General features: G+C 39.6%; 1 protein-coding gene and 1 long non-coding RNA gene across 6 annotated transcripts in view; one reads left to right on the top strand and one right to left on the bottom strand.

Moving 5' to 3' along the window:
• Positions 1-7,101, bottom strand: part of PALMD (palmdelphin) — a 53,081-nt gene extending 45,980 nt beyond the window's left edge. The window contains exons 1-2 of one of the 3 annotated variants that reach the window (XM_009001767.4): positions 6,864-7,101; positions 6,296-6,404 (exon numbers count right to left, since the gene is read on the bottom strand). In XM_009001767.4, the coding sequence (XP_009000015.1) occupies positions 6,296-6,340 (45 nt within the window). In that variant the 5' untranslated portion in view covers positions 6,341-6,404; positions 6,864-7,101. Of the gene's footprint in view, positions 1-6,295; positions 6,730-6,863 lie in introns of those variants that run through there. The other 2 variants (XM_009001768.5, XR_013520283.1) reach the window with 2 other exon arrangements.
• Positions 1-24,291, top strand: part of LOC118143044 (uncharacterized) — a 72,635-nt gene that overhangs the window by 31,508 nt on the left and 16,836 nt on the right. For all 3 annotated transcript variants that reach the window (XR_004727098.3, XR_008473053.2, XR_013520285.1), the window contains exon 4: positions 20,767-20,877. This is a non-coding gene — a long non-coding RNA (uncharacterized LOC118143044). The remainder of the gene's footprint in view (positions 1-20,766; positions 20,878-24,291) is intronic.

Genomic DNA, 24,291 nt, shown 5'->3' with positions numbered 1-24,291 from the left:
GAACTGTTTTGGGTTAGAACATGTGGCTAAGCAAAGCAGAACCTCCATAGTTTCTTCTCTTGGCTCCACTTCAAACTGTATTAATAAGAGTGAACAACAGAAATCTGAGGAAGTTCTGGTCTGTTCTGTTCTTTTTTTTTTTTTTTTTTGAGATGGAGTCTGGCTCTGTTGCCCAGGCTGGAGTGCAGTGACGCTATCACCGCTCATTGCAACCTCTGCCTCCCAGGTTCAAGCGATTCTTGTGCCTCAGCCTCCCAGGTAGCTGAGATTACAGGTGTGGACCACCATGCCCACCTAATTTTTCTGTCTTTAGTAGAGACTGGGTTTCACCATGTTGGCTAGGCTGATTTTGAACTCCTGATCTCAAGTGATCTGCCGCCTCAGCCTCCCAAAGTGCTGGGATTATAGGAATATGTTATTATGCCTGGCCAGAAGTCTGAGGAATTCCTGAACAGGGGTGAGGGGTGTGATTTCGATGTTCATAAACATTTATCATGATAGGCTGTGGTCAGAGAATCTGATGAGCAGAAGAATGGATTCAAGTTCCAACATTTGACTAGTTCCTTAACTTTTCTTGGCCCAGGTTTTCCACTACAAAATGGGGATGATAACATATGATTTTGAAAATACTCATAAGACTACTTGGACAAATTAGATAAAATGGATGCGACAGTTTTATTTTTCTAAGGCCTAAATGCTATGTAAGAATAGGCACTGTTATTATGGTTAGAAATCTCAGAATTCTTTTTCTTAGGAGATGTCCTTTTTATTCCAGAGTTGTTAGCATGTTTGATTAGGAATAGCTGTTGTAGCCCATTTTGCTACGTTACATCATTGTGTATCAATCACTGATGCATTTAATATGTTGAAAACTTGATGCTTAGGACCGAAGCTAGTTTTGATTTTCATTCAGAACTTCTGGGGATAACCTAGCTCTATGTCTGGGGTGGCTTGACTGAATCCTCTCAGTCCCTAGGATTTTATGTAAACTATAAGTACAGATCTCACTCAAACTGCTTTGATGACGTTTTAGGAAAGTTTAAATGCCACAGGGTTCTGGGTGAGGGAACTTCTTAAGGCAATAAATTTTCATGGAGTCTCTTCCCAAAATGACATTGCTATCATTTAAATGAAGTAAAATATTCTTATTTCATTTTAAGAGAGGATAGGTAGCTTGAGACTGTAGATTAAAGAGTGGAAGTCCTGTTGCAGTTTTAGCACTGAACTATGCTGCATTTGTTTATACTCTGGTTAGTCTTAGATACTTATTCTCTAATTTGTTTTAATGACAGTTTTCCAAAGAAGAGCTCTTCCTCTGAACCATCCAGTAATGTTCAGAAAGTTCACGGGGATCTTTGTCAGTAGGGGATCTAGGAAAGTAGCATTATCATTCTGTTGCACAGTCAAAAGCAGTTTCCTTAATGAGCCATCAAAATTATTATACCTCATCATATGGTGTCCTTTATGGGTGGGCTATTATGTTTGGCAAAGAAGTGTGGCAAACCACACTTGTTTGAAGAAACCATTCCCTCTCTGGAAGAAACATGTAATCTTGGTACAGCACTGTGGAAAATTGTGCAGTGGTTTCATTGTTGAATATTCTGGCATGGGACTTCCTTATTTAGAAGATTGCTACATCTTCTTGTACCATCTTCATGTGAATGTCTTTGGAAGCTCATGACAAATTAGAAGTTGTTCCTATAACTATGTCTTAATCATGAGGTATGTTGGTTAATAATGGGGCATTATGCATTCTTTGGCCACTAGTACTTTAAGAAGTCCTTAGAACTCTAAATAACACAATGATCCAAACGCATGTTAAGGTATACCTTTGTTAAAGACCCAGGCTGGTTCGCACTTGTTTTTACTCTCTCGTTTGTTCAGACTGAGTGAATAAGGAAAAATATATATGGCCAGTGTGGAATACAGAAGCAGGGCTGACTTCTTGGGTTTCTGACCTGCAAAGTCACCCAGGGCGTCATGCTAAGAAGGGCCTAGCACTTAGAAAGCTCTGTTGTCCCCATCTTGAAATTTTGAATACCTTTTGAACAAGGGCCACCACATTCCATTGTGTTTTGGGCCCCACAAATCACACAGCACGTCTTGCTTTTGGGTCATTAACTGTCTTACTGAGTGCTAGAAGGTCCCAGATATTGACAAAAAGGGAACAAGATGAGGTAGAGTGCCCAGTGACACCTGTAACAGGGCACAGGTGCTAAAGAAATAACTAGAACCCATCCGTGTTCATGTTATTGTCTTAATATTGATCTTCGTACTTTGGAGATTTCTGTTTTATGTAAAGAACTCCATGCCTCTTAAATTCCTACATTTACAAGTCAAGAAAAGTTTATTTGGGTATTTGGGAGTGGAAAGCGGTAGGGAGTGGATCTGGGGAAATGTGAGAGCTCCTTATTTTTTATTTTTATTTTTTGCTCATGAGCAGCTTTGGCCAGCAAAATCTGGCTGTGTTCCTCAAATTCCAGTGCCAGGACTTTACATGGCTCCTTTCCAAATGGAAGCAGTCCTAGGCAGGTGCTTGTGCTTGTGATTATTGTTATTGTCTAACTTTTGACAGAACTCACCTCCTTCATGTCTGGGCTCAAACATCACACTCTTTGTGAAGCCCACCCTGATCACTCTACCTAAACTCACTCGCATCCCCACTCCTCACACTTCAGATTCCCCTTATTTTCACTTCTTTTCATTTAAATGCACAAGGCTTGGTGCACAGTAGGTGCCTAATAACCATTAATTGAATAAAGGCATGAGAGACTGTTGATAACACACATTCCTTACAGTTAAAGGTAAGTCTGGATGAGAATCAAAATGTCAGCTTTCTTCTTACTCTCTTTTACTCAGTCGACTCTGCTCTCTGAAAGTGGATTCTAGTTCTTAAAATTCCTCTGAGTTCATCCTTCAAATAGAACTGAGTCTATGATCACAAGACACTTTAAGATCTAGTCTTCCAGTTTGAGCATATCCATATTTGTAATGGTATTTTCCAATGTCGCTGTGGACAGGGAGGTAAGAAAATGTATTAGCTGTGGAGGAGATGTCAAGAGTGTATGGAATGTTACTCATCCTAAGGGGAGAGACCCCTGGGCCTTTTCACTGTTCTTCAGTGTGGGCCACGTTCACTTTCAGACAGAACTCTGTAGGGTTAACTCTGTTAGTGATACTTTCAGTCCTTCATCTCATGCTTCTCAAGAATGCTGGAGCCATTAGTATCCTCAGTTCCAGTATTGTTAAAGGTGAATTTCAAATTATTAGTCTATTTCAAAACACTATTGAGTTCTAGTTAGCTCTCCTTTTGTATAAAAATCAGCTATCTGTTAAAGTGTGTGCTGACCTGAAAAGGGCCTCAAGAGACATTTTAAAGATCAAATATAATATTTAATTAATCTTAAGCAGCCCTGTTTTTAAGTTATAGTTGAAGGCTGAACGTTTAGGCAAAGGGGTCCTTTGACCATTAACTTAGTAAGGGAAGAGTTGGTGCACGGCAGAACATGAGAGTAACTGTAAAATAGAATCTACATTTGGTACACCCAAACTGAAGCACCTACCCTTGAACAATTGTTTCTGTGTACTTTCATAATTTTGCCCTTATTCTCTTTAAATCTTTGAGAAGACATCTAATCTAAAATTCAATTTACTGATCTGATATGAGAAATGAATGACATCACTATAGTAATTTAGTTTTCAATTTGAGAGCCTAAGTGTCCTCAAATTTCCTACTTAATAGGTTTAATCTTTTCTTTCTTTTTTTTTTTAAGGGGAAAATATAAAGACAGCACTTGGATCTTGGTTCTGTCAAATTCTAGGCATATATATTTAATTTTTCAATTCTTTGCAGTGAAAATAATAACTTTTGAGGCACCTGAAACCAGGTAGAATAAATACAACTGTGAAGATTATTTCATTTCATAGCCAGGAATTGGAGAAACAAATTTTAATATAAAAATCAAATAAATTCTAGAGTGTAATTTTTTTTTTTTTGCTTCCAAAGTGAAGTTTATGTGTTGCTATGTCTGGGTGCGTTGGGCGATTACCCTCTGATTTTGTTCTTGAAGTATGTAAAAAAAAATTCAGTGTGGGTAAATAGGAGGAAAAAGTTAAAATGAGAAGATATTCTCTGAGTTTTAGTCTAGATTGGAGATTCTGAGGCTTAAATACTTCCAAAAATGAAATAGTTCTTGCAAACTCTCTGCGTACTCTGCAATTTTATTTTCCTGAGGAGACAGAGAGTAGCTGAGGTGGCTTCCTGGGCAAAGCAAGGGTGAAGGCAGGAAAAGCTGGCATGTCCCAGGGCGTCCAACAGGGAGGAGAGTGGATGTGTTGTTTCCATGGACACACCACTGCTCCACTTTTCCTCTAGGTGGTGACAAATGTGACTGGATTTAGCCTGGTGAGGTGTAGGCTGGTTTATGAGAAATTTGTTCCCATAAACTTTTTCCAATTTTTTCCCTACAACCTTTACAGAAGTATATTACTTCCAAGCTAGAATTACTTGTGATCTTATTTTGGAGATTTGTTTAGTCCTTTCTAATGGGATGTATTTAGGCTGATGGAATAATCCAAATTTTTTTAATCATCAAAAAAGCATACATCTGTATATTCAGGAACCTACTTATTCTCTTAATGGCTTTTTTTCTCAATCAACACATTATGATGATTTTCTGTCTCTCTTTGCACTTGGAACCTTCAGTGACTAAGATTCCTAGTGTTAGAAATAGCTACATGCAGCCATCTTTGGAACACGTGCAGCTTTAGTAAGAGTTACAAGGTGCACGGGAGGGAAAAAGGGCTTGAGCAAGGGTGTGTCCCAAGTGAAGGAGGAACATCCAGAACAAGGGTCTACTTGTGTATTTCAGTTTGTTAATCAGGAGATAATAAGCATTAGAAATAGTGGAGCTTGTGATCACACAACTCACGCAGTCTAATAAAGTAACCTTTAGACAACAGCTGTAATGCAAAAGGCCCCTGCCAAAAACAACAGAGCAGAGCCGCGTCCCTGTCCCTTAAAGCAGGACAGCTGAGATGGTGGCTGAGTTTAACAACAAAAAAAGAATGAAACAAAACAAACAGTCCTGACCAAGGTCTTCTGAAGAGAGGAAGAAGTAAGAATTAGAAGCTAGACATTGAACAAAGCATTGTTTTATGGAAAAGTGCCAGCCTTATTAATAGACTTCTGGTGTCTTATCATTGGCTAAGAAGACATTTCAATGTACTGAATGTTTTCTGGGTGAAACTAAGACATTGTATCGATTTAGTAAAAAAATCTAAATTAGGATTAGCATAATTAGTTATGCAATGAGAATTTGAAGAAGAACGACAACAAATCCCTGATCTAGCATCAGTTTTTAAAAAGTACTAATTTTTTTCCTACACCTAATGTCAGTGGCAAAAAATGCTGAGAAATTGGGAATTGCTTTCCGAAGATCATTTTTATTTCCTTAAAACAATTATATCAAAAGTTGTAGCTAAGGATAAATGATTGTGACACAGATTTCCAAGTTCCTGCCAAATATAGGGTTTTAGAAAATTAAAGCTGGATTATTTAAGAAAAGTAATTTATATCTTGCTTTGACTTTTTCCCAGAACAAACATAAAAAATGCACGAATTTTCTTCTCGGTATTAACAAAATATTTTCCAAATCCACTGCATGCACTGCATTCCTTTATCAGGATCTTACTCAGTTTGTGACTCTGCTGGAAACTGATATCTTAGACTTAATCTGATACGTGCTTTTGCCTACTTTTCTCTTGTTTAACACTTAAATTACATATACTAACATTCATTTTAATCATCTTAGGCTTTCTGGAACATACTACCACACTACAAATAAAAAGTTTCAGGTCGTTTTTAAATTTTCTTTTTCTCTCTATCTTTAAAAGAAATTCCAACTTTTTGATGCATTCATGGCTTTAAAAAGTTTCCAAGTTGGAGATCTGGTTGTTGATCTAATGCCTGTCAAATGGACATGTAAGGAAAAACTGCATTTTTAAGGCACCCAGAGTGTGAAAGATAGTTAATCACACTCCCTTAACAGCTTTTGATTGTTGTTTAAAATGCAGGCACAACCTTTTTGAAAATCAAGAACATTTGCCCTGCGCTCAGGTTCTGAAGCCCAAGTTACAAAGGGTCATAAGGGTTAAGAGAGAAACAGAGACGTGTCCATGAAGGCTGACAGTTCTGTTTTTCCACTTACGAGGGCTCAGCGACAGGGGCAGCCGGCCACGGTCTGCCTTCCTCTGAGCAACCACCTTAATGAGTTGTAACTGTATGCAGACTTACTGTGATGGCCTGGAGTCTTCCCTTCACCAGCTCAGCTTCTTCCATCCTAGAAGTCAAGGACAGGCAGACGGGGAAGCAAGTCCAAAGCGACCATAAATCAAGGAGCCTCCTGGGGGAGAGGAGCGGGGGTGACAGAAGAGAAGCAGGGAGAAATCCACTCTTTGCGCCAGTAGAGAAATGGAGAAATTCCCGACTTGTCAGGAGCGTCTCTGAGCAGATGCACAGATCAGGCCAGACAGACACATGTAATGAGGGTGTGCTGGGGAGGCAGACGCTGAGGCTGCTGGCATGAGTTGACTGACAAGTTTGAACGGCAGCGGCACAAGCCCTTTTCCTTCAGGAGCTGCCAGCTCTTTGTTGTAATGTGCACAGTTAGCAAGGCACATTTTCTTATTAACTGTTCCTTACCCAATTCATTATTTTCCAGGAGTGGCACAGACAGCCAACACACTGAGTGTTTAATCAGCCTCTGCTCTAGCAACACACAGCCATCCCCGGATGTGTGGGTCTGTGTGTGTTTGTACAAAGCTTGTTAACTTGCTCTCTAGCTCTGGGGAGAGAGCCTTACCTTGACTGAGGCAGAAGTGCCAAGTCACTTGTTTGCCTTTCTTCCACTGATTGGCTTTAGATAATAAGAGAACAATCTATAGTTACTTTAAACTTCATGGAGTGGTAAATTTACATTGGTTTGTTCTCCCCCTTCTACCCCCACCCCCAACTCTGCTCAGCAATTTGTTGCAAGCTTTGGCATCTTCAGGTCATGGAGAAATCGAAGGTGTTAATGTGACTATATTAAGAAGTTGGCCCACCAAGGTGTTTAGTGTGGCTTAAATACCAAGTGCCACCTTTTGTTACTTCTTGACATGGATTTCTATGGAATGCAGTTCTTTCTTGGACAGTGTTCAGAAATGACACCCTTGTCTTTCAGGAAGTGCCCACTTTGACCTCACCAGTTACGCAAGAGAAAGGAGTGAGCCTTTGAAAATGTGATGAGACATTCTGTAACTGCCTGCAGCCCAGCACTGTGTGGATATTCCCCCGCCCTTTAGAAAAAGGCAGGCAAGCCCAGTAAGACTCTTAGATCAAAGCAGAGGCTGGGAAGCTGTACAATTGGCTCTGTCTGTTTTCTTTTCCCTACCCGTTCTTTAATTAAATTTTGCTGAAGTAAATCCTAATTACCAACTACCTTATTATTATGTGTTTGAATGCTATTAAGCACTTTCATATCAACATTCAGCTGAAGAGGGTAAAAGGACACCCCAAACATTGGACATATGGTTTAATTTCCAGTTTTGATATTAGTAATGATAATAGCTGATATTTGTTGGATTCTGTCTATAGGCAAATGCGTGCTTGCAAAGCGCCGAGAGATAAGTGCTATAATCTCTACTTAAAAAATGAGTAAACAGGCTCAGAGAGGTAATTTGCCATCTAGCTAGTAAGTAGCAAAGCCAGGATTGGAACTCCAGCTGCCTGACTGTGTAACTGTCATTCATCAAGGACTGTCCAAGGACACAGGGCAAGGTGAGGCACAGGCTGAAGGTTAAGTCAGTCTTTATGAGAAGGGGTTGGGCCCCCAGCCTCCTTCTCCATCTAGCTCCTGGAACACTACAGCTGGGTGTAAGAGCCTCAGGCAGAATGGTGTGGGAATGTTTTCTGGAGAAACTTATTGGCCCTACTGAGGTTTCCCCACATCGTCAGTTGGAGTTCCCCAACCACAGAGCCCTCATCCCAAGCCAGTCACTATAAGGTGATACCCATGTTTTAAGAGTCTGAAATTATACTTGAGAATAGTTTGTCCTTGCTCATACATCGTCAAAAGGGATACTATGGGAGACCAGAGAATAGGAGGTTTGTTTGGATGTGGGCCAAGTTTGATTACTATTGGATGGATATTTAAGCTTAAAAGACAAATCAAACCTTCAAAACTCCCGATTTTGTTTATTTGTACATCCTGGCTGAAATTAAAGACAAGAGAGCTGTAGTGATAAATATCTCAGTCGGAATTGCATATTTGCTGCCCAGAACAAATGGGCAGTCATCCAATTATTAGTCTGGATCTTTTCCTAAAAACAATTTACCTCTCAAATCTCATTTCTGCTAGAGGAAAACCTGAATTTGCTTGTGGAGGGGAAGACAAGAGAAGAAGAGAGGATCAGGGAGTTTAGGAGGGGGCAGAGTTGCAACAACTGATTGGTATCATCATGTGGGTGGTAGGCAGAAAAGGCAGGAGCTGGGAAGATCCGGGGGACCTGAGTGGAATCCTGAAGCCAGAGCTCTGGTGGCCTTGATAATCTCCCTTGGACTGCACTACAGGTTAGGTGGTTTCCACTCCACTTTCCCTCCCTCTCTCTTCCACCTGGCCTCCTAGACATGCCCAGCCCCAGGCTTTTCTGCCTATCCTCCCATGTTCTCTCTTACAGTCATTTGCCTGGTAAAATTCTGTACATTTAACCCTTCTTGGCATTGGGTTCTCATAGGATTCAGAATAACATAATCACTTCCGCATCTACTGTATTTTGTTTACTTAATCTTTTATTGTCTTCCAGAATTTAAGTTCCAGGAGAGGAGAAATTTTGTTCATCCGTGTATCCCGAACACCTAACACAGTGCCCGACACATCAGAGGTTCTCAATAAATATGTGCAGAATAAATAACAAATGCTTAAAAAATATTAGCAATTATTAGGATTGTCAACTAAATGAATGAATAAAAACACATGATGAGACCAATCAGTTGTCAGCTACCAGAGTGGTCCAGTGTCTCTCAGGAATGTCAGCATTCTTGCCATGTTCAATCACTGGTTGGGAGTTGCCCCTGGGAAGCATAGCCTTGAAACAAACATAGGAATGGATTTCAGAGTGAAACAGCTGGGACCCTTGGGTCAATTTTGCTCCTGTAGTTCAATGTCTGAGAGGCACCTTCTCATTAGCCACAGTGATAAATGTTATGGAAAGAAAATAGAGCAGGGAAGAGAACAAAGATTGCTAAGGCAGGGGATGTTGCAATTTAGAATTAGGTCATTAAGGTAGCCTCAGTGAGAAGGCAACATTTGAGCAAGGTCTTAAAGTGGTAGGAGTTAGTGGTTAGGATACTTATGGGAAGAGCATATCAGAAAGGGCCTGTGCAAATGCCCTGTGGTGGGCCGTACCTGCCATGCTTTAGGAACAAGGCTAGTGTGGTTAGAAAGCTGGGACTTAGAGAGGGTTAACAGAAAATTTGGTTGGAAATGTAGTGCGTCCCAATTCATGAAAGTCTAGTAGGCCATTGTAAGGACTTTAGCTTTCACTCTGTGTGGGATGAGAAGGCATTGAGATGTTTTGAGCAGAGGAGTGTTTTGCAAGGGTGAAAGCAGGAAGACCACATAGGATATTATTGCAGTAATACAGATGGGAGATGATGGTGGCTTGTGTCAAGGTGGTAACAATGAGTGTGATGGGAATTGGTTATACCATGGAGATTTTTTGATTCTGTTGGTGGATTAGACATGGGGGTTTAAGAGAAAGAGAGGATTCATGATCACTCCTTGCCTGAGAGAATAGAAATTGTGGTCAATTGAGATAGTGGAAGTTTATGAACTAGTTTTTTTTTTTTTTTTTTGAAGGAAGAGGATAGATACTAAGTTTTGGGAAAGTCAGTTGGTTCTCCACCTGGAGATGTTGAGTAGATAGTTGGATATATGAATTTGGAGTTCAGGAAAGAAGTCTCAGGGGGATTTCTAAAATTTATTGTAACTATGAAAGGATCACAAAACATTAGAATTGTAGTTCAAAAAGCAGCATATGTTAGTGAACATATTAAATATTAACTATAGATTCATTACCAAATTCAGCCTTGGTAAAATAGATACATAATAGAGTGCTATCTGATGTCAATTATCTTATTAAACTACTTTTACTAAATATTTTTGTTGTTTTCCAACCAGTGTAAATGAGGATGGCAAGAGTTAAAAGTCACAGTCAATTACTTGACATTATATTAGGAGATAAGGGATATAAGAGATTATGAGACAGTGCCCCTTCTTATAATGAATTTACTGTCTGGTTGGAGAGATAAGACCCATGCTCAAAACAATTAGAATATGAAAGAATAGTAAACAGCAGTGATTGTATTTTGATGAAACAAAGTGCTAACTATTGCACAATTTGAGCCCAGGGTAGTATAGCATAGTGAATGATAGTAGTATGTGGGATTAGCAGTGAGTGCAACATGAATTGAAAATCAAGATTAATGTGGGTTGGAGGAAAGCTACTGCAGGGAGAAAGTAGACTTTAGAAGCACGAAAGGGAGAGAAACATAATGTGTTAGAGGTCCATAAGGGAGATTGTCCTGTCTGGAGCAGAGAGGAGAAATTAGACAGAGGGATTGATAGCAATATACATTTATACATAGAGCTTGATGTTCAGGGAAAGTGGAAGAAAAAAGATCAAGATTCATATTTTAGGGGAATAAAACTGCCAACTGTCTCAGAACATATAGGAAGAGGGAAAATTCAGGTGGAGAGATCCATCAGGAAGGGCGACTATGAAAGAGTCTGCAGAAACAGCCTAAAAAATCGGTGGTGTTCCACAAAAGGAAAGGTTCCCCAGGGTTCTTCCTCACCTTCGGAGGGTCTGAGCTCAGAGGCCACAAAGTGGATGAACATGAAGGACAAAGTGAGTAGAGGAGGATTGTTAAGGTGCTAACACAAATATGTTAGAACCCAGGGGGTTGGCGGTGGGAATGACCAATAAGGAGGAAATCCACAAGAAATTTCAGTAAGAGGGTTCAACTGGAGAGAAGGATGAGAATCTGATAGGTTCCAAATGAAGTACCAAGTAGAAGCCTGAATTAGAAATTTCAGATTGAAAATCTCAAAGAAATGAAATCTAATGAAATAGTGGCAGGAGGAAATTGAAGGATGCTAAAGGCAGGAAGTCATTATATTTAGAATGTGTATGTGAAAAACTTCTCTAGATCCTTTTTGAAACCAGATCCCATGTTAAAAAACTGGATGCTCATTTTTCTCACTCTTCTCTCTTTCTCTCTCTCTCTTTCTTCCCCTCTTTCTCTCTTTATAACGTCTCATACTTCTAGAGGCCAGAAGTAGTGTCAGGCTAAGAATTCAGTGTTTTTTTTTGTTTTCATTTTTGTTTTTTTTTTGAGACAGATTCTCCCTCCATCACCAGGTGCCAGACCAGAGTGCAGTGGCGCCATCTTGGCTCACTGTAACCACCGCCTCCCGGGTTCAAGCAATTCTCCTGCTTCAGCCTCCCGAATAGCTGGGACTACAGGCGCACGCCACCACACCCAGCTAATTTTTGTAATTTTAGTAGAGACGGGGTTTCACCATGTTAGCCAGGATAGTCTTGATATCATGACCTCGTGATCCACTCGCCTTGGCTTCCCAAAGTGTTGGGATTACAGGCTTGAGCTACCGCACCCAGCCCAGTGTTTACTTTTTATACTACATCTCTGAAGGAATCATTAGAAACATCTTCACTTTCAGATTTATCATGTGCGTCTCTGGACAATGTGAGTTTTTCATTATCCTTTTCTTCTTTAATAGATACTTGGATGAGATCTAATTGCTATAGGCAAGTAACAAATAATATGTGAGTAGGGTGACCACATAAATCAAGTTAAAAAATTTGACCGCATGAATCAAATAAAAATTATTTTGATTTGTTGGTACTATGACATACCCATTTCATTTTGAGGTAATAAGTGATTTAAAGAGTAAATGGGGAAAAATAATAGGCTTCAAGACAATCTAGAGTATAGATGCTTATCTTACTTGAACTCTCCATGAAGCTGGGCAGAGTTAATCCTTCCTATCTTCACTTGGCTTCCAGGACACCTCACTCTCTTTTTTTTTTTTTTTGAGATAGAGTCTCACTCTGTTACTAAGTACTAGGCTGGAGTGCAGTGGTGTGATCTCGGCTCACTGCAACCACCACCTCCCGGGTTCAAGTAATTCTCCTGCCTCAGCCTCCAGAGTAACTGGAACTACAGGTGCATGCCACCACTCCCTGCTAATTTTTTGTATTTTTTAGTAGAGATGGGGTTTCACCATGTTGGCCTGGATGGTTTCAATCTCTTGACCTCATGATCCGCCTGCCTCTGCTTCCCAATGTACTGGAATTACAGGCATGAGCCACCATGCCCACTCTCTTGATTTTATTCCCATGTCGCTGGTCTCTCCCTCTCACACTTCTTTGCTGGTTCTTTCTCCTTTTTCCAGTGTCTTAAAATTGCAGTGCACTAAAGTTGCAGTTGTTGGTGATCTCTTTTTTTTTCTATTCCTTTCTACTCACTCTCAAGATCTTATTTAGTCTCATTCTAATGCCATTTAGATGCCAAGATTCATGCATTGATTTATATCTCCAGCCTAGACTTCTCTTCTGTCCTGGAACTTCCTTACCTCAGAAATCTGTATCTCTCATTCCCTCACCTTTTTAGGTCTTTACCTAGATGCTACCTTCTCAGTGAGGCTACCTTGACTACACTACACTATGTAAAACCTACAAATGCCTCTTTCTGAAACTACGAATCCTCCTCATCTGGCTCTATTTTTTTTTTAACCTTTATCATGTTCTATAATACTATATGACATATTTTTTTGGGGGCTGTTTTGCCTGTCTTCTTTCACTAGAATGCAACCTTCACATTGAGAAGGTTTATTTTTTATCTGTATTCTAAGTACTTAGGACAGACTGGTATATAGTAGACACAACAGATAATTGTGGGATGGTAATCATTATGATCCATTTGATTGTATAATATGTGTCAGATGCCTTATGGGCCTACTTAATGGATTGGGGAAACTGACTTTCGAAAAGATTAACTAATCTACCAATGGGTGATATATCTAATAAGCAGTAAAACCAAGATTTAAATCTAGAACTGTCTGGACACAAGGTTCCGTCTTTATTCACCATGCTGTCCTACCTCTAGTTTTCCTTAGTTGTAATGAGACACCACAGCACAAGGTTTAAACCAGACGTAGAGTGATACATTATGCATGACCAGAAAATTTAATCATTTTGATGATTTGTGGAATTGATTTTTAAGACTAGACACAATGGACAAGCATTTTTTGACATTTGCTTAAAGATTAGACTATAACTGTTTTTGTAAGCAAACAGAGTCTACAATCACTTTTTCTTTGAAATCTGCTTAAAGACTAGACTATAATTTTTTTGTAATCAAAGTATTCCAGAAGTATACCATTACAAAAAAACATTCTACTTGCATGTAGTCAGATAGCGTGTGTGTGATTAGGCATGCTGCTGTCTCTTTAAACAACTATGCAGTGCTTTCAAGCTTAGTCTCCTAGAGGTCAAACAACTGCTCCATTTAGTGGAAAAGGATATTTAACTAAACCAATTGACTTTTTAGAGATAAAAGGTGCAGCTGTTTTCTGAACACAGCCTAAGTTATCTAATATCCTATCAAAAATAACCACAGATAAAAAATAACCTATTAACAAACCAAGCACACAGCAAAGTCTCCCCAAATACCCATCAAACAAATTGAAAATGTTTTATAATTTATTTCCCTTCTCATGTCTGTGTTACATGAGATGCCAATATTTAACATATATATCTTATATCTTAGTTTCCTCTGCCTCAGTTTATAAATGGACATAAAAATAACCAGCATCATAAAAAGTATTAGCATAGCTTTAAACTAGAGAAAAAGTAGGAGGCTAAACAGTTTGTAGTTATCATTCCACAAAGATCGAGAACTATCTTTGTGGAATGATACGCATAGTATCATTCCTCAGCACTGTGCATTTTTGTCTGTCAATTTCCCATTTATACGTTCACAGCTTGTGGTACTTATACTCTTGTACAGTGTGTACCGTAGAGGAGGATGAAAAAGAACATCTAGGTTGAACTTTAGATGTATTTGTTATGAGTAAGAGCTTTCAGTGAGGACTATTTGCCTTAATCACTTTCCTTCCTTTGTTAGCAGTGTAAGGAAGCCGCCCTCCCCTCAGCATTGTTTTCCGATTTGGGTGTATTTAAAAATGCTGTTCCATTGTGATACCTTTATTTGACACTTTCATTTTAGACATTTGATTCAACATAATATTTAAAATATTTGGACCGAAAAACATTCCTGAAATCAGAAGCATTTTGAATACATTCATAATATGTGGTATGCATACTAAACTGGTTGTTTAAATTACCCAGATTGCTTCCCTGTGTGCTCAGCTGTTTTATGAGCTTAAAAAAATGTGGGCTGTTTTTCTTGATTGTTGTTTTGAGGGTTATCTCTCTTTTTTCTCTCAAAGTTTGCGATTTTAGTTTAAAGAGTAACTGATTGTAAGTTTTGGCATTTGGGTAGTTCAAGATTTTTGCCCTAGATTTGCACAAAGAAGTACTGAGTGGGGGTTCTTCTGTTAACCAAACTTGTTGCATTCCCTTTTTCTCCTTAAGTTTGAATCTCAATTTTCGTTGGTATAGAAAAATAAATACCCTCAAATTTGTATTGATCTCATAAATGCAAATAGAGGAAGTAAAACTGATCATTGGGAAGCTATCTTGCCTATAAAGTCGTTATTGATTCTGTAGCTCTACTAGACTCCCAAACGTAGATATGGGACTGCTGGCCCTAAGATTTATATCTAACATACTCGTCTTCCTCCATAAAGTATTGAGGAACAGTTTGGCCATCATAGGAATACAATTTGGGGATTGAAAATGGAATTGAAAAAAGATGTCACTGCTAAATGGCAGCCCAGTACTTTGAGTTCTGATCACATAGTCATTCATCTATTCATACATCACATACTGGTTAAACATCTACTGACTGTAACTGACATCATCCTATGTGCAGAGATAAGTCAGATAAATAAGATGATGAACTTTTATTAGTGGAGAGGATGAGAGGTACACAGAAGACAAGTTAATACTGCATGAAAAGTGAAAAGGTCGTCAAAGTCAGAATCAGGACAAGGAGGGTCAGAGTTCATCAAAGTCATCCTAGTAGAGACGATGGTTGAGCTGAATACTCGAGTCTTTCATATTTAGACAAATAAGAGTTAATTAACCAAGAGAATGATTCTGGGATAGGAGGTGTAGGGAAGAGAGGGGACACGGCATAGTCACAGCCCTTGAATTTCTAGATCATTACGGATAACCTGAATAATCTTCTTAGGTGCAGATTTTTTAGTAGATAATGGAATGACATCTTACCAAATTGTCCATGTGTATATGTATATACACATATATGTTATAAATATGTTTGTATTAATCCTTAGCTAATTCATGTATCAAATCTTGGTTCTCTTCCATTAGAAAGTTAATGAATACGGATGGTTTTGGAATCAGAGACACTAGTTTATTTTCCAACTTTTCCATTTACTAGATGAGTGAACTCAAGAAAATCACTTAATATCTGAGAGAGTTCATTTTTCAGGTGTACAATGATGGGAATAAGAAATATATCTAAAATTCTTTCATCAAGATTAAATTAGTATTTAGGTAAAGATGGTTAAATGGTAGCCTTACTATTTTTATCTTATTGTACAAGTCCACTTCTTAGAAAGGTATAGTAAATCTTGCAGGCGTATTATTATTTCTTTCAGTGCTTTCACATTTGTTGAATGCTTCTTTTAACATATATGACCTAATACTGCAATTGACTTGTTCAGGAGAAAGACCAGAGATTCATTCTTCCCCACAAACGAACAAGCTATTAGATATCTTCATTTCCAGTATGGGAAAACTAAGGCATAGATGGACTGACTGATTTGGGCAAGGAGCCAATTCATTAAATAATAACACTCCTTGTCTTTCCATTAGATTACCTATGGAAATCTTGGAGGGCTTGGTCTCATTCTTTGCCACTATGGAAACATCCTATAAGATTATCCACTTAGATTGGTTTCTAGGCGGAGCCATCACTCTGAAGCCTAGGGTGCAAGCCAGTTATGTTAAAGTGGATTTACATCGCAAAGCAAGAAATGAGCCAGCTGTCAGTTTATCTGCCTTTCAGTCCATTTCACTATTAAGACTGAAGGCTCTGAGGTTTCATTTACCAACAGATTGGGTTCCAGACAATTGCAATTCTAGCCTGAAGATTTTTGGAAATAAGTGTTTTGAAAGATGCCAACTAAAAGTTTACTTCCAAAATATTTAATGACCTATCTTTGGAGAGATGGATACTTTGTAAGGGCCAGTGATTATTGCATGACTTAGACAGGGCTCCAAAAAGAAAACTAAAAAACAAAACCACATATTTTCCATTTAGAAATTTTAGTCTAGCATAGTGTAAAATATAAAAGATGTTCATTATTTCATCATTAGATCTGTCATGCAAAGTCAAATTCTTTTGAGTTTATAGCCTTCCTTCTCCTTTCTTTTCTTTCCCCTCCTTTCTTCCCTGCCCCTCCCCTCCCCTTCTCTCTGTTCTCTCTCTTCTCCTCTTCCTTTTGGTGAGATTCTAACTGTAGGAGTTAGATTGCTTAATGGGTGCCCAGGGTAAAGACTGAAAGAATTACATTATGCAGTGAAGCAGTGGTGTGGGTGGGGTGAGATTTAAAAGAACATTAAGTTCCAAGAAACACGGTTGCCACAAACAGGTCTGTAGGAACTCCTTTAGAGCTGGAGGTTAATTAGAGTCCTTATTTCCTGTGAAATTCGAAGGCCTAGAGCATAGCCCAAATAGTGACATAGAGAGCTGCCACTTTGTACCTACATTAGTTGGCCATCAGCCACTTTAAAAAAATCAACTCAGTAACAAAAATATTCCTTTGTGTGTATTTAATTTCAACCTCACAACAAAGAAAAAAACTTCAGAGAAAACATTTAAAGGCAATTTAAGTGTAAATTTCTTTCTAAGTGAAATTCCAAAGAGCAGTCTACTCTTCCACATGGGCCTTGGAATTCTTAAATATGAAATCCTAAGCTATTATGGTACTGCAATAGTAACCAGCCTTCTAAAGGGAGTCCCTCAATAGAATAATAACAGCAATTCAATTGAGAAACAAAGGTCAAACCAGATGAGTATCTCGTGTTAATTTTGTCCAAGGCTTTATTAACATACTATGCCCATTTGACATTTGATTTTTATCAAGCTATATTCTTATCCCCATCCTTTATTTACATGTCTCTTTGGGAAATGAATATGAATGAAATAAAAATCACAGTCTTTTAGGGTGTGGGGCAGATCCATTTTCCTTTCTTTGAATTTACCAAATCTGTTTGTGTGAGGAAGCAAGGAAATGCATTTTCCGGGCCTAATGGAGTAAGTGCATTATTATGCTTCCTGGAGCTATTGAAGGCAGTAAGCTCACTTATAACTGAGCAAGGTAAATACTCTGAGTTTTGTGTTGCGCTTTGTATGACTGCTGGGTCTTCTCCCACCTTCCACGATCTACCAAGTACAAATGTACATGAGACAAATGGAATGTAATCAAATGTTACGCCATGAGTACACAGCAGGGGAAATGTACAGAAAGATTCTTCGATGCCATTAACAAATGGTAGCCTCCAACCGCCAAGTTAATTATGAAGAGGAGAAGCAGTGACTTCCTAACATACAACTCAAAATAAAGACTGGTTTGTCCACAAAAAAGAATGTAACAATTCAGTTCTGTGCATTTGTTTATTGATGATGTCTTTTTTTCCCCTTACGTCTTGACATTCCACTAAAGCAGGCTGCATGATCTTCCCCTTAGGAAACAACTCAGAGCTTAGCTTTATTTACAAGCTTTATTCTACTAAAGAGCAAAATGTTCCAGTTGATAGAATAGATGTTACATGAGAGAGCCTACTGACCTCTCTATTTGGGAGAAATATTTGACTCCTACAGAGAAGTCCTAAATGTTAGCTGATTCATGGTCAGTTTTTTTTTTTTGTATTACTGAAGACCAAGTCACTGACTTAAGTTTATTTCTTTTCTTTTCTTTTTCACCAGTAGGATGTTTCTCTTCTTCATGTCAGATTCTGCAATAAACAAGGAGCTTTAGGCTGCTAATACGAGCTTTACATTTTTTTACCTCCATTTGCTTCAAAGGCACCAAGTTCAGGCTACATTAGAGTTTCACCTTAATGAGAAAAGGATGGTAGGGTGTAGGGTAGGAGGAAGCCTAATCTTCACATACTCGCGGAATGCTGTGAGATCAGGACGTTTGGATGCGGGCTTCTAGGAAAAGTGGGGACATAATTGTAGAACTGATCCTTTGATTCTGGGGATTCAGGAACTTCTAGAAGCACCCTAAGTAGTAAGAAAACTCACCTTGGTGTAAGAGACTATTGAAAAGATATGTACTTCAGTTTAGGATACTGATTATTTTGGGGGGAGGGATACTTTTGTGTGTATGACCCAAGTGTCTGATTTCAACCTGAAGGAAGCTGACCTCAGATCCTCTCAGTAGGAAGGGGTATAAAAACAAATGGAGAATTATGCCATTTGGGGCCTAGTAAGATTAACTCTAAAGACTAAGGAGGAGAGGACCAAGCTACAGATTGGTGAACTCTAAGCATGAGTAAGTGAGAAAAGAGAGGAGTCCAGAAAGAGAGGACCAGCGTGATTGAAGTAGAAATTGCTGGAGTACAGGTTACCAGAGGATGGTGCAGAAAGTTCCAACAAAGAACTAGGAGAGTATGGGAGCCCCCTGGAGTGAATGGAAAGGACTTGGACTTTGAGGAGTGGCATGCACTCACAGGCTAGGAGCTCGAGAGTCAAAGATAATTACGATTGTTACATTGTCTTTCGTGGTCTCCCTGGCTCTGTCGGACTGGTGCCGCCTGGGGAAGATCTTTCAGTGCCTGGTGGCCATTCATTCCACTAGCAAGATGTAAATTAAACACTCTACAGAAAAAAATAACAATTTAAAGCCAAGCTAGATTTTTTCTAAATCTAAATTTAAAGTCGCAAAAGTATTACAATAACAGTTGAGAGTCCTTGCTACATACAACAATATTGCTGCAGCTTTGATTCCTGTTTTCTGACAGTAGACTTTAGTTCTTTCCACCAAATCAAGGAGTTCTAACACATTTAGATCCTGTAACTAACATTCTGACTCATATGTCGTGCATAATTATTTCCATATCATGGCCAGTTTAATTTGTTCTCTTTTATCCAAAAGTGCACAGAGGTCTTGATTGTATCCTGTATACTGAGTACATGAATGAAGCCCATCTTGCTCCTCTTCATATTCCCTCTCTCCCTTTAACCACAGAATTGTCATTCTAAGGGAAAACACAACTAACTGAATCTATTTATTAATCTACCACCTCTCAGAGTGTCTAGGTCAAATTAGTATATTTAGTGGAGAAAGCACTTTGCACAGTCTAAATGGAATGTGAGCTATGCATTCATGCTTTACTAAGCGGTCAACTCATATATGAAAAGAAGTGATCCCAGGTGGTTAGGCATTCTTAGTCACAGGATGAGATAAGAGGTCAGCCCAAGATACAGGCAGCAAAGACCTTGCTGATAAAACAGGTTGCAATAAAGAAGCAGGCTAACGGTGGCTCAAGCCTGTGATTCCAGCACTTTGGGAGGCCGAGACGGGTGGATCACGAGGTCGAGAGATTGAGACCATCCTGGTCAACATGGTGAAACCCCGTCTCTACTAAAAATACAAAAAATTAGCTGGGCATGGTGGTGTGTGCCTGTAATCCCAGTTACTCAGGAGGCTGAGGCAGGAGAATTGCCTGAACCCAGGAGGCAGAGGTTGCGGTGAGCCGAGATCGCGCCATTGCACTCCAGCCTGGGTAACAAGAGCGAAACTCCGTCTCAAAAAAAAAAAAAAAGAAGCAGGCTAAAACCCACCAAAACCAAGATGGTGGTGAAAGTGAGACCTCTGCTTGTCTTCACTACTCACTATATGCTAATTATAATACATTAGAATGCTAAAGACACTCTCACCAGTTCCCTGACAGTTAAGAAATACCATGGCAATGTCAGGAGTTACCCTATATGGTCTAAAAGAGGGAGGAACCTTCAGTTATGGGAATGGCCCACCCCTTTCCCAGAAAACTCATGAATAATCCACTTCTTGTTTAGCGATATTCAAGAAATAACTGTAAGTTTCATTAGTTGAGTAGCCCACACTGCTGCTTTTGCCTGTGGAGGAGCCATTCTTTTGTTTCTTTGCTTCTCCAATAAACTTACTTTCACTTAAAAACATACAAAAGAAAAGAAAAGAAGTGATCCTTTCCTTAAGGAACTAGCTTGAAATCAGTAGGCCTGCTGTGGGAATTACATTCTACACACCTGTGTGTCCACTGGTCATGTGTTGGTGCCGATGTGATTGGTTGGAATGGATGAATCACTTGGAGTGACAAATTTAATTTTGGGTTCAAACGTGTTGCTGGGAATCAAATGAAAATTGGAAGTCTCTTGAGATCTAAAACTCTGTTGGCAATGTGAAAGTTTTCAGTGATGTACGCCTTGAAGTCATTGATTGTTGTGGCGTTGTTGATTTCATGCATTCAACAAATATTTATTGTGTATTTACCATGAACCAGGTAATCTACAAGGAGTTGACGATGGAATTGAGCAACATGGAAATTGTCTCTGCTCTCTTGGGTTTTAGCCTTCAGTGGTGGAAGATGTGAGAGAGACAGTCTTAGATCATGGTAAGTGCTATGAAGAAAACAAGGCAGGACTTTGAATTGAGTTACTGGTTAGGGTTGGTGGTGTTAGTGAGATTTGCAGTTAATTTAGACTGAGAAGTCAAGGAAGGCCTTTGAGGAGCTAACATTTGAATTTTCTCAAGCTAAAAACTCAGGGTTTCTTCTGAATTAGATTCCCCTTTTCATAGTTATGGACCTAAGAAGTTCAGCTAAATATAGTACTTATTTGGTTTTTACTTGCTCCTTCTGAATTAGGCAAACCTTTTTTTCTCTTGCTGTGTAAACATTTAATAAGCTTGCAAATTAGGCATAGGGAAGAGTTTCTTTCCTTTTAAGAATCACAGTAGGTCAGTTGCGGTGGCTCACACCTGTAATTCCAGCACTTTGGGACGCTGAGGCGGGTGGATCATGAGGTCAGGAGTTCGAGACCAGCCTGACCAACATGGTGAAACCCCATCTCTATTAAAAATACAAAAATTAATTGGGTATGGTGGTGTGCACCTGTAATTCCAGCTACTCAGGATGCTGAGGCAGGAGAATTGCTTGAACCTAGGAGGTAGAAGTTATAGTGAGCCAAGATCGTGCTACTGCACTCCAGCCTGGGTGACAGAGTGAGATTCTATCTCAAAAGAAAAGAAAAGAAAAGAAAAAAAAAAAAAGAATCACGAAGTTGCCGCCAAGAATTGGTGGTACTTTACAAGAAAGACCCATGACTTTAATAGCCAGGCGTTAGTTGTGTGCATAGGTTTTTCAGAGATAACAGAATTTTCTTCTAATGAAAAGCTGCTTTGCTTTCAGTAATTCCATATGTGCTATGTCTTATTGATGGCTTCCCACTCCAAGAAGTTACCAAAGAAGTCATCTCTGCCCTTTGCAGAGGTTACCTATGAGAAAAGAAAATTAATTTAGGTAATTCCCACCTATGGAAGAGCCATTGGCCTCCTCAGAAAACGTATCACACCCAATGTCTTCACTGTTAAATCAATTTGCTGGACATTCCTTCTTTATTCATTTTAATCAGTTTCATGTGTAGTGAGATTCTGGAGTGAACATTGCAAGAGTGATAATTTTTTGTACCCTTGAATCCAATCCATAGTTTCCAACAGATGTGGAGATAGTAGTCAGTTGCTGCCCTCATGCCCCCTCCTGTGATGTGTCAGGAGATATCCATTGGGTGTTTGCCCTGGAGGCCACCCTGTCCTTCTCTTCCACGGAGTTTAATAGAAAACACAGCTCCACAACAGAAAAATTGTAAAGGCCCTTTTAAAAGTTATGCTGATTTAGAGGAGTGTTTGAATGAGGTGCTTTTGTTCATTTTGGATTCATTTGTTCACACGTATTTACAGAGACCTAGCATGGATTGGTGGGGAGACCTTACTTAGACTGTGATGCAGGTCTGCTACCTGCGAAAAGAGATGGGGGAGAAAGGAAGGATTGCATAGGAGGAGCTTAAGACCTCTGCACTTTTGAGAAAGTTTTGGATAGGCTTATGGGGAGTTCCTGAACCAAGGTTGCCCGTTAGAGAGGTCTCATGATGAAACCACCTGGCTCTAGTTCTCCTACTGCATTTAATCATCCCGGGAGCCTCCCCTAGCCTCATGAGTGAACACCTGGATGTTTCTGAAGGTGGGTTCCTGCAGGCTGTTCATCAACCATACCTTCAAAGCAGGTTTTCTTGAAGGGAGGCGTGAATGTTGCACCTCCATGTCTACCACAGATAACATCTAGAATTTTATCTTCAGTAAAGGAGAATGATACACTGAAAGACAGACATGGTTTTGTTTTGTTTTGCTTATAAATTGAAGGTGTAATTTGGGACATGATAGGTCTGAAATACCTGAGACGTTTACATGGAGGTGAATACACTGGAGAGAAGCTCAGAGAAGGGAGCTGGGCTGGAGATACCAGTCTTGGAGTCATCGTCATTTATGGAAGGTATTTAAAGCCAAGGAAGTAGTTGTGATCATTCTGGGGAGACTACGTAGAGAAAAACGAAGATGTCCGGGACTCAGCTCTGAGGAACTCCAACACTAAGAGGTCAGGCAAAGGAGAAGGTGACAGTAGGAGCAGCCAGACAGGTAGGAAGAAAGCCAGAAGAGTGTGTAAGATGAGCAAGTGTGACAGCAGAGATCAAGTGGGAAGAGAGCAGAAACAGAGAAGCATATTGGCACACGAAAGTCTCTGGTAACTTCATTCTTTAGTTTTAGTGACATACTGAGTTCAGAAGATAGTAATCGGCTAAAGGGAGAATGGAAAATGAGGAAGTGGAATAAACATGTATTTAAAACTCAAGAAATCTGGCTATTTATGGGAGCAGGGATTGGGGCAGCACTAGAAGTGGGTATGAAATGTCCTTGTTTTCAGTGAGTACAGATATTGGAAGACACTTGTAAATATATGATAATGATCCCATGAAAGGCAAACAATTGATTTCATAAGAGAGATAAAGGATAACTAAGAAGATGAGGGGAGTGCATCTCCCAGTGGAGGTGGAGAGATTGGCCTTTGCTAGAAGGGAGATGGATAACTGTGTGTTCTAGTGTATGGAATATCATCCTCCCCAAGCTGTCCTCTGTACTGCCTCTGCTGTCAACTTTTCATTTGTCCAAGGGAGACTGGAATAGAGTCTTCATTCTGCCTGGTAATGTGGTCAGCTAAGGATTTTCTTACCAGGGAAGAAGGAAAAAAAAAGGATATTGGGAGGAGTACCAGCAGTCTTTGTCACAAGATTGTTGGCTCTTCCCTTTAATTATAAAATGAAATGTAAACCTTTTTTTTTTTTTTGAGACAGAGTCTCTCTCTGCTGCCCAGGCTGGAGTGTAATGGCACAAACTCAGCTCACTGCAACTTTTGCCTCCCAGATTCAAGCAATTCTCCTGCCTTAGCTTCCCAAGTAGCTGGGATTTACAGGTACCTATCTCCATGGCCGGCTAATTTTGTGTGTGTGTGTTTTTAGTAGAGACGGGCAAGGCTGATCCACCTGCCTTGGCTTCCCAAAGTTCTGGGATTACAGGCATGAGCCACTGTACTCAGCCAAAGTGCAAGACTTTTGGCCTGTCAGTCAAAGCCTTTGTAGCCTGTGCACATCTACCTGCCCCCCGACTCTTCCCCATTTTAGCAACCACTCCCAGATATGAAATACACCTGTGAAGCTACTCAGGCTCTTTAGAACATCTCTTCATTCTTCCAAGTCCTGATGAAAGGACACCTCCTATCTGAAGCCTTCCATTACTAATAGAACAAATCATTCTTTCATATGTGTCTCCATAGCACATTGTATCTGCTTTTATTACATCACTGAAATTGAGATTTCAAATGTATCTGGATATCTGTCTGCCTGCTAATACATGAGGTCTGCAAGTTCAGAAAATCTTCTAGTCATCTGGCGGTAACTGCTTGTTTAACTGTTGATGCCAA

The sequence above is a fragment of the Callithrix jacchus genome, chromosome 7, assembly GCF_049354715.1.
Source record: "Callithrix jacchus isolate 240 chromosome 7, calJac240_pri, whole genome shotgun sequence".
Lineage (NCBI taxonomy): Eukaryota > Metazoa > Chordata > Mammalia > Primates > Cebidae > Callithrix > Callithrix jacchus.
This window is presented reverse-complemented; position numbering and strand designations above follow the sequence as displayed.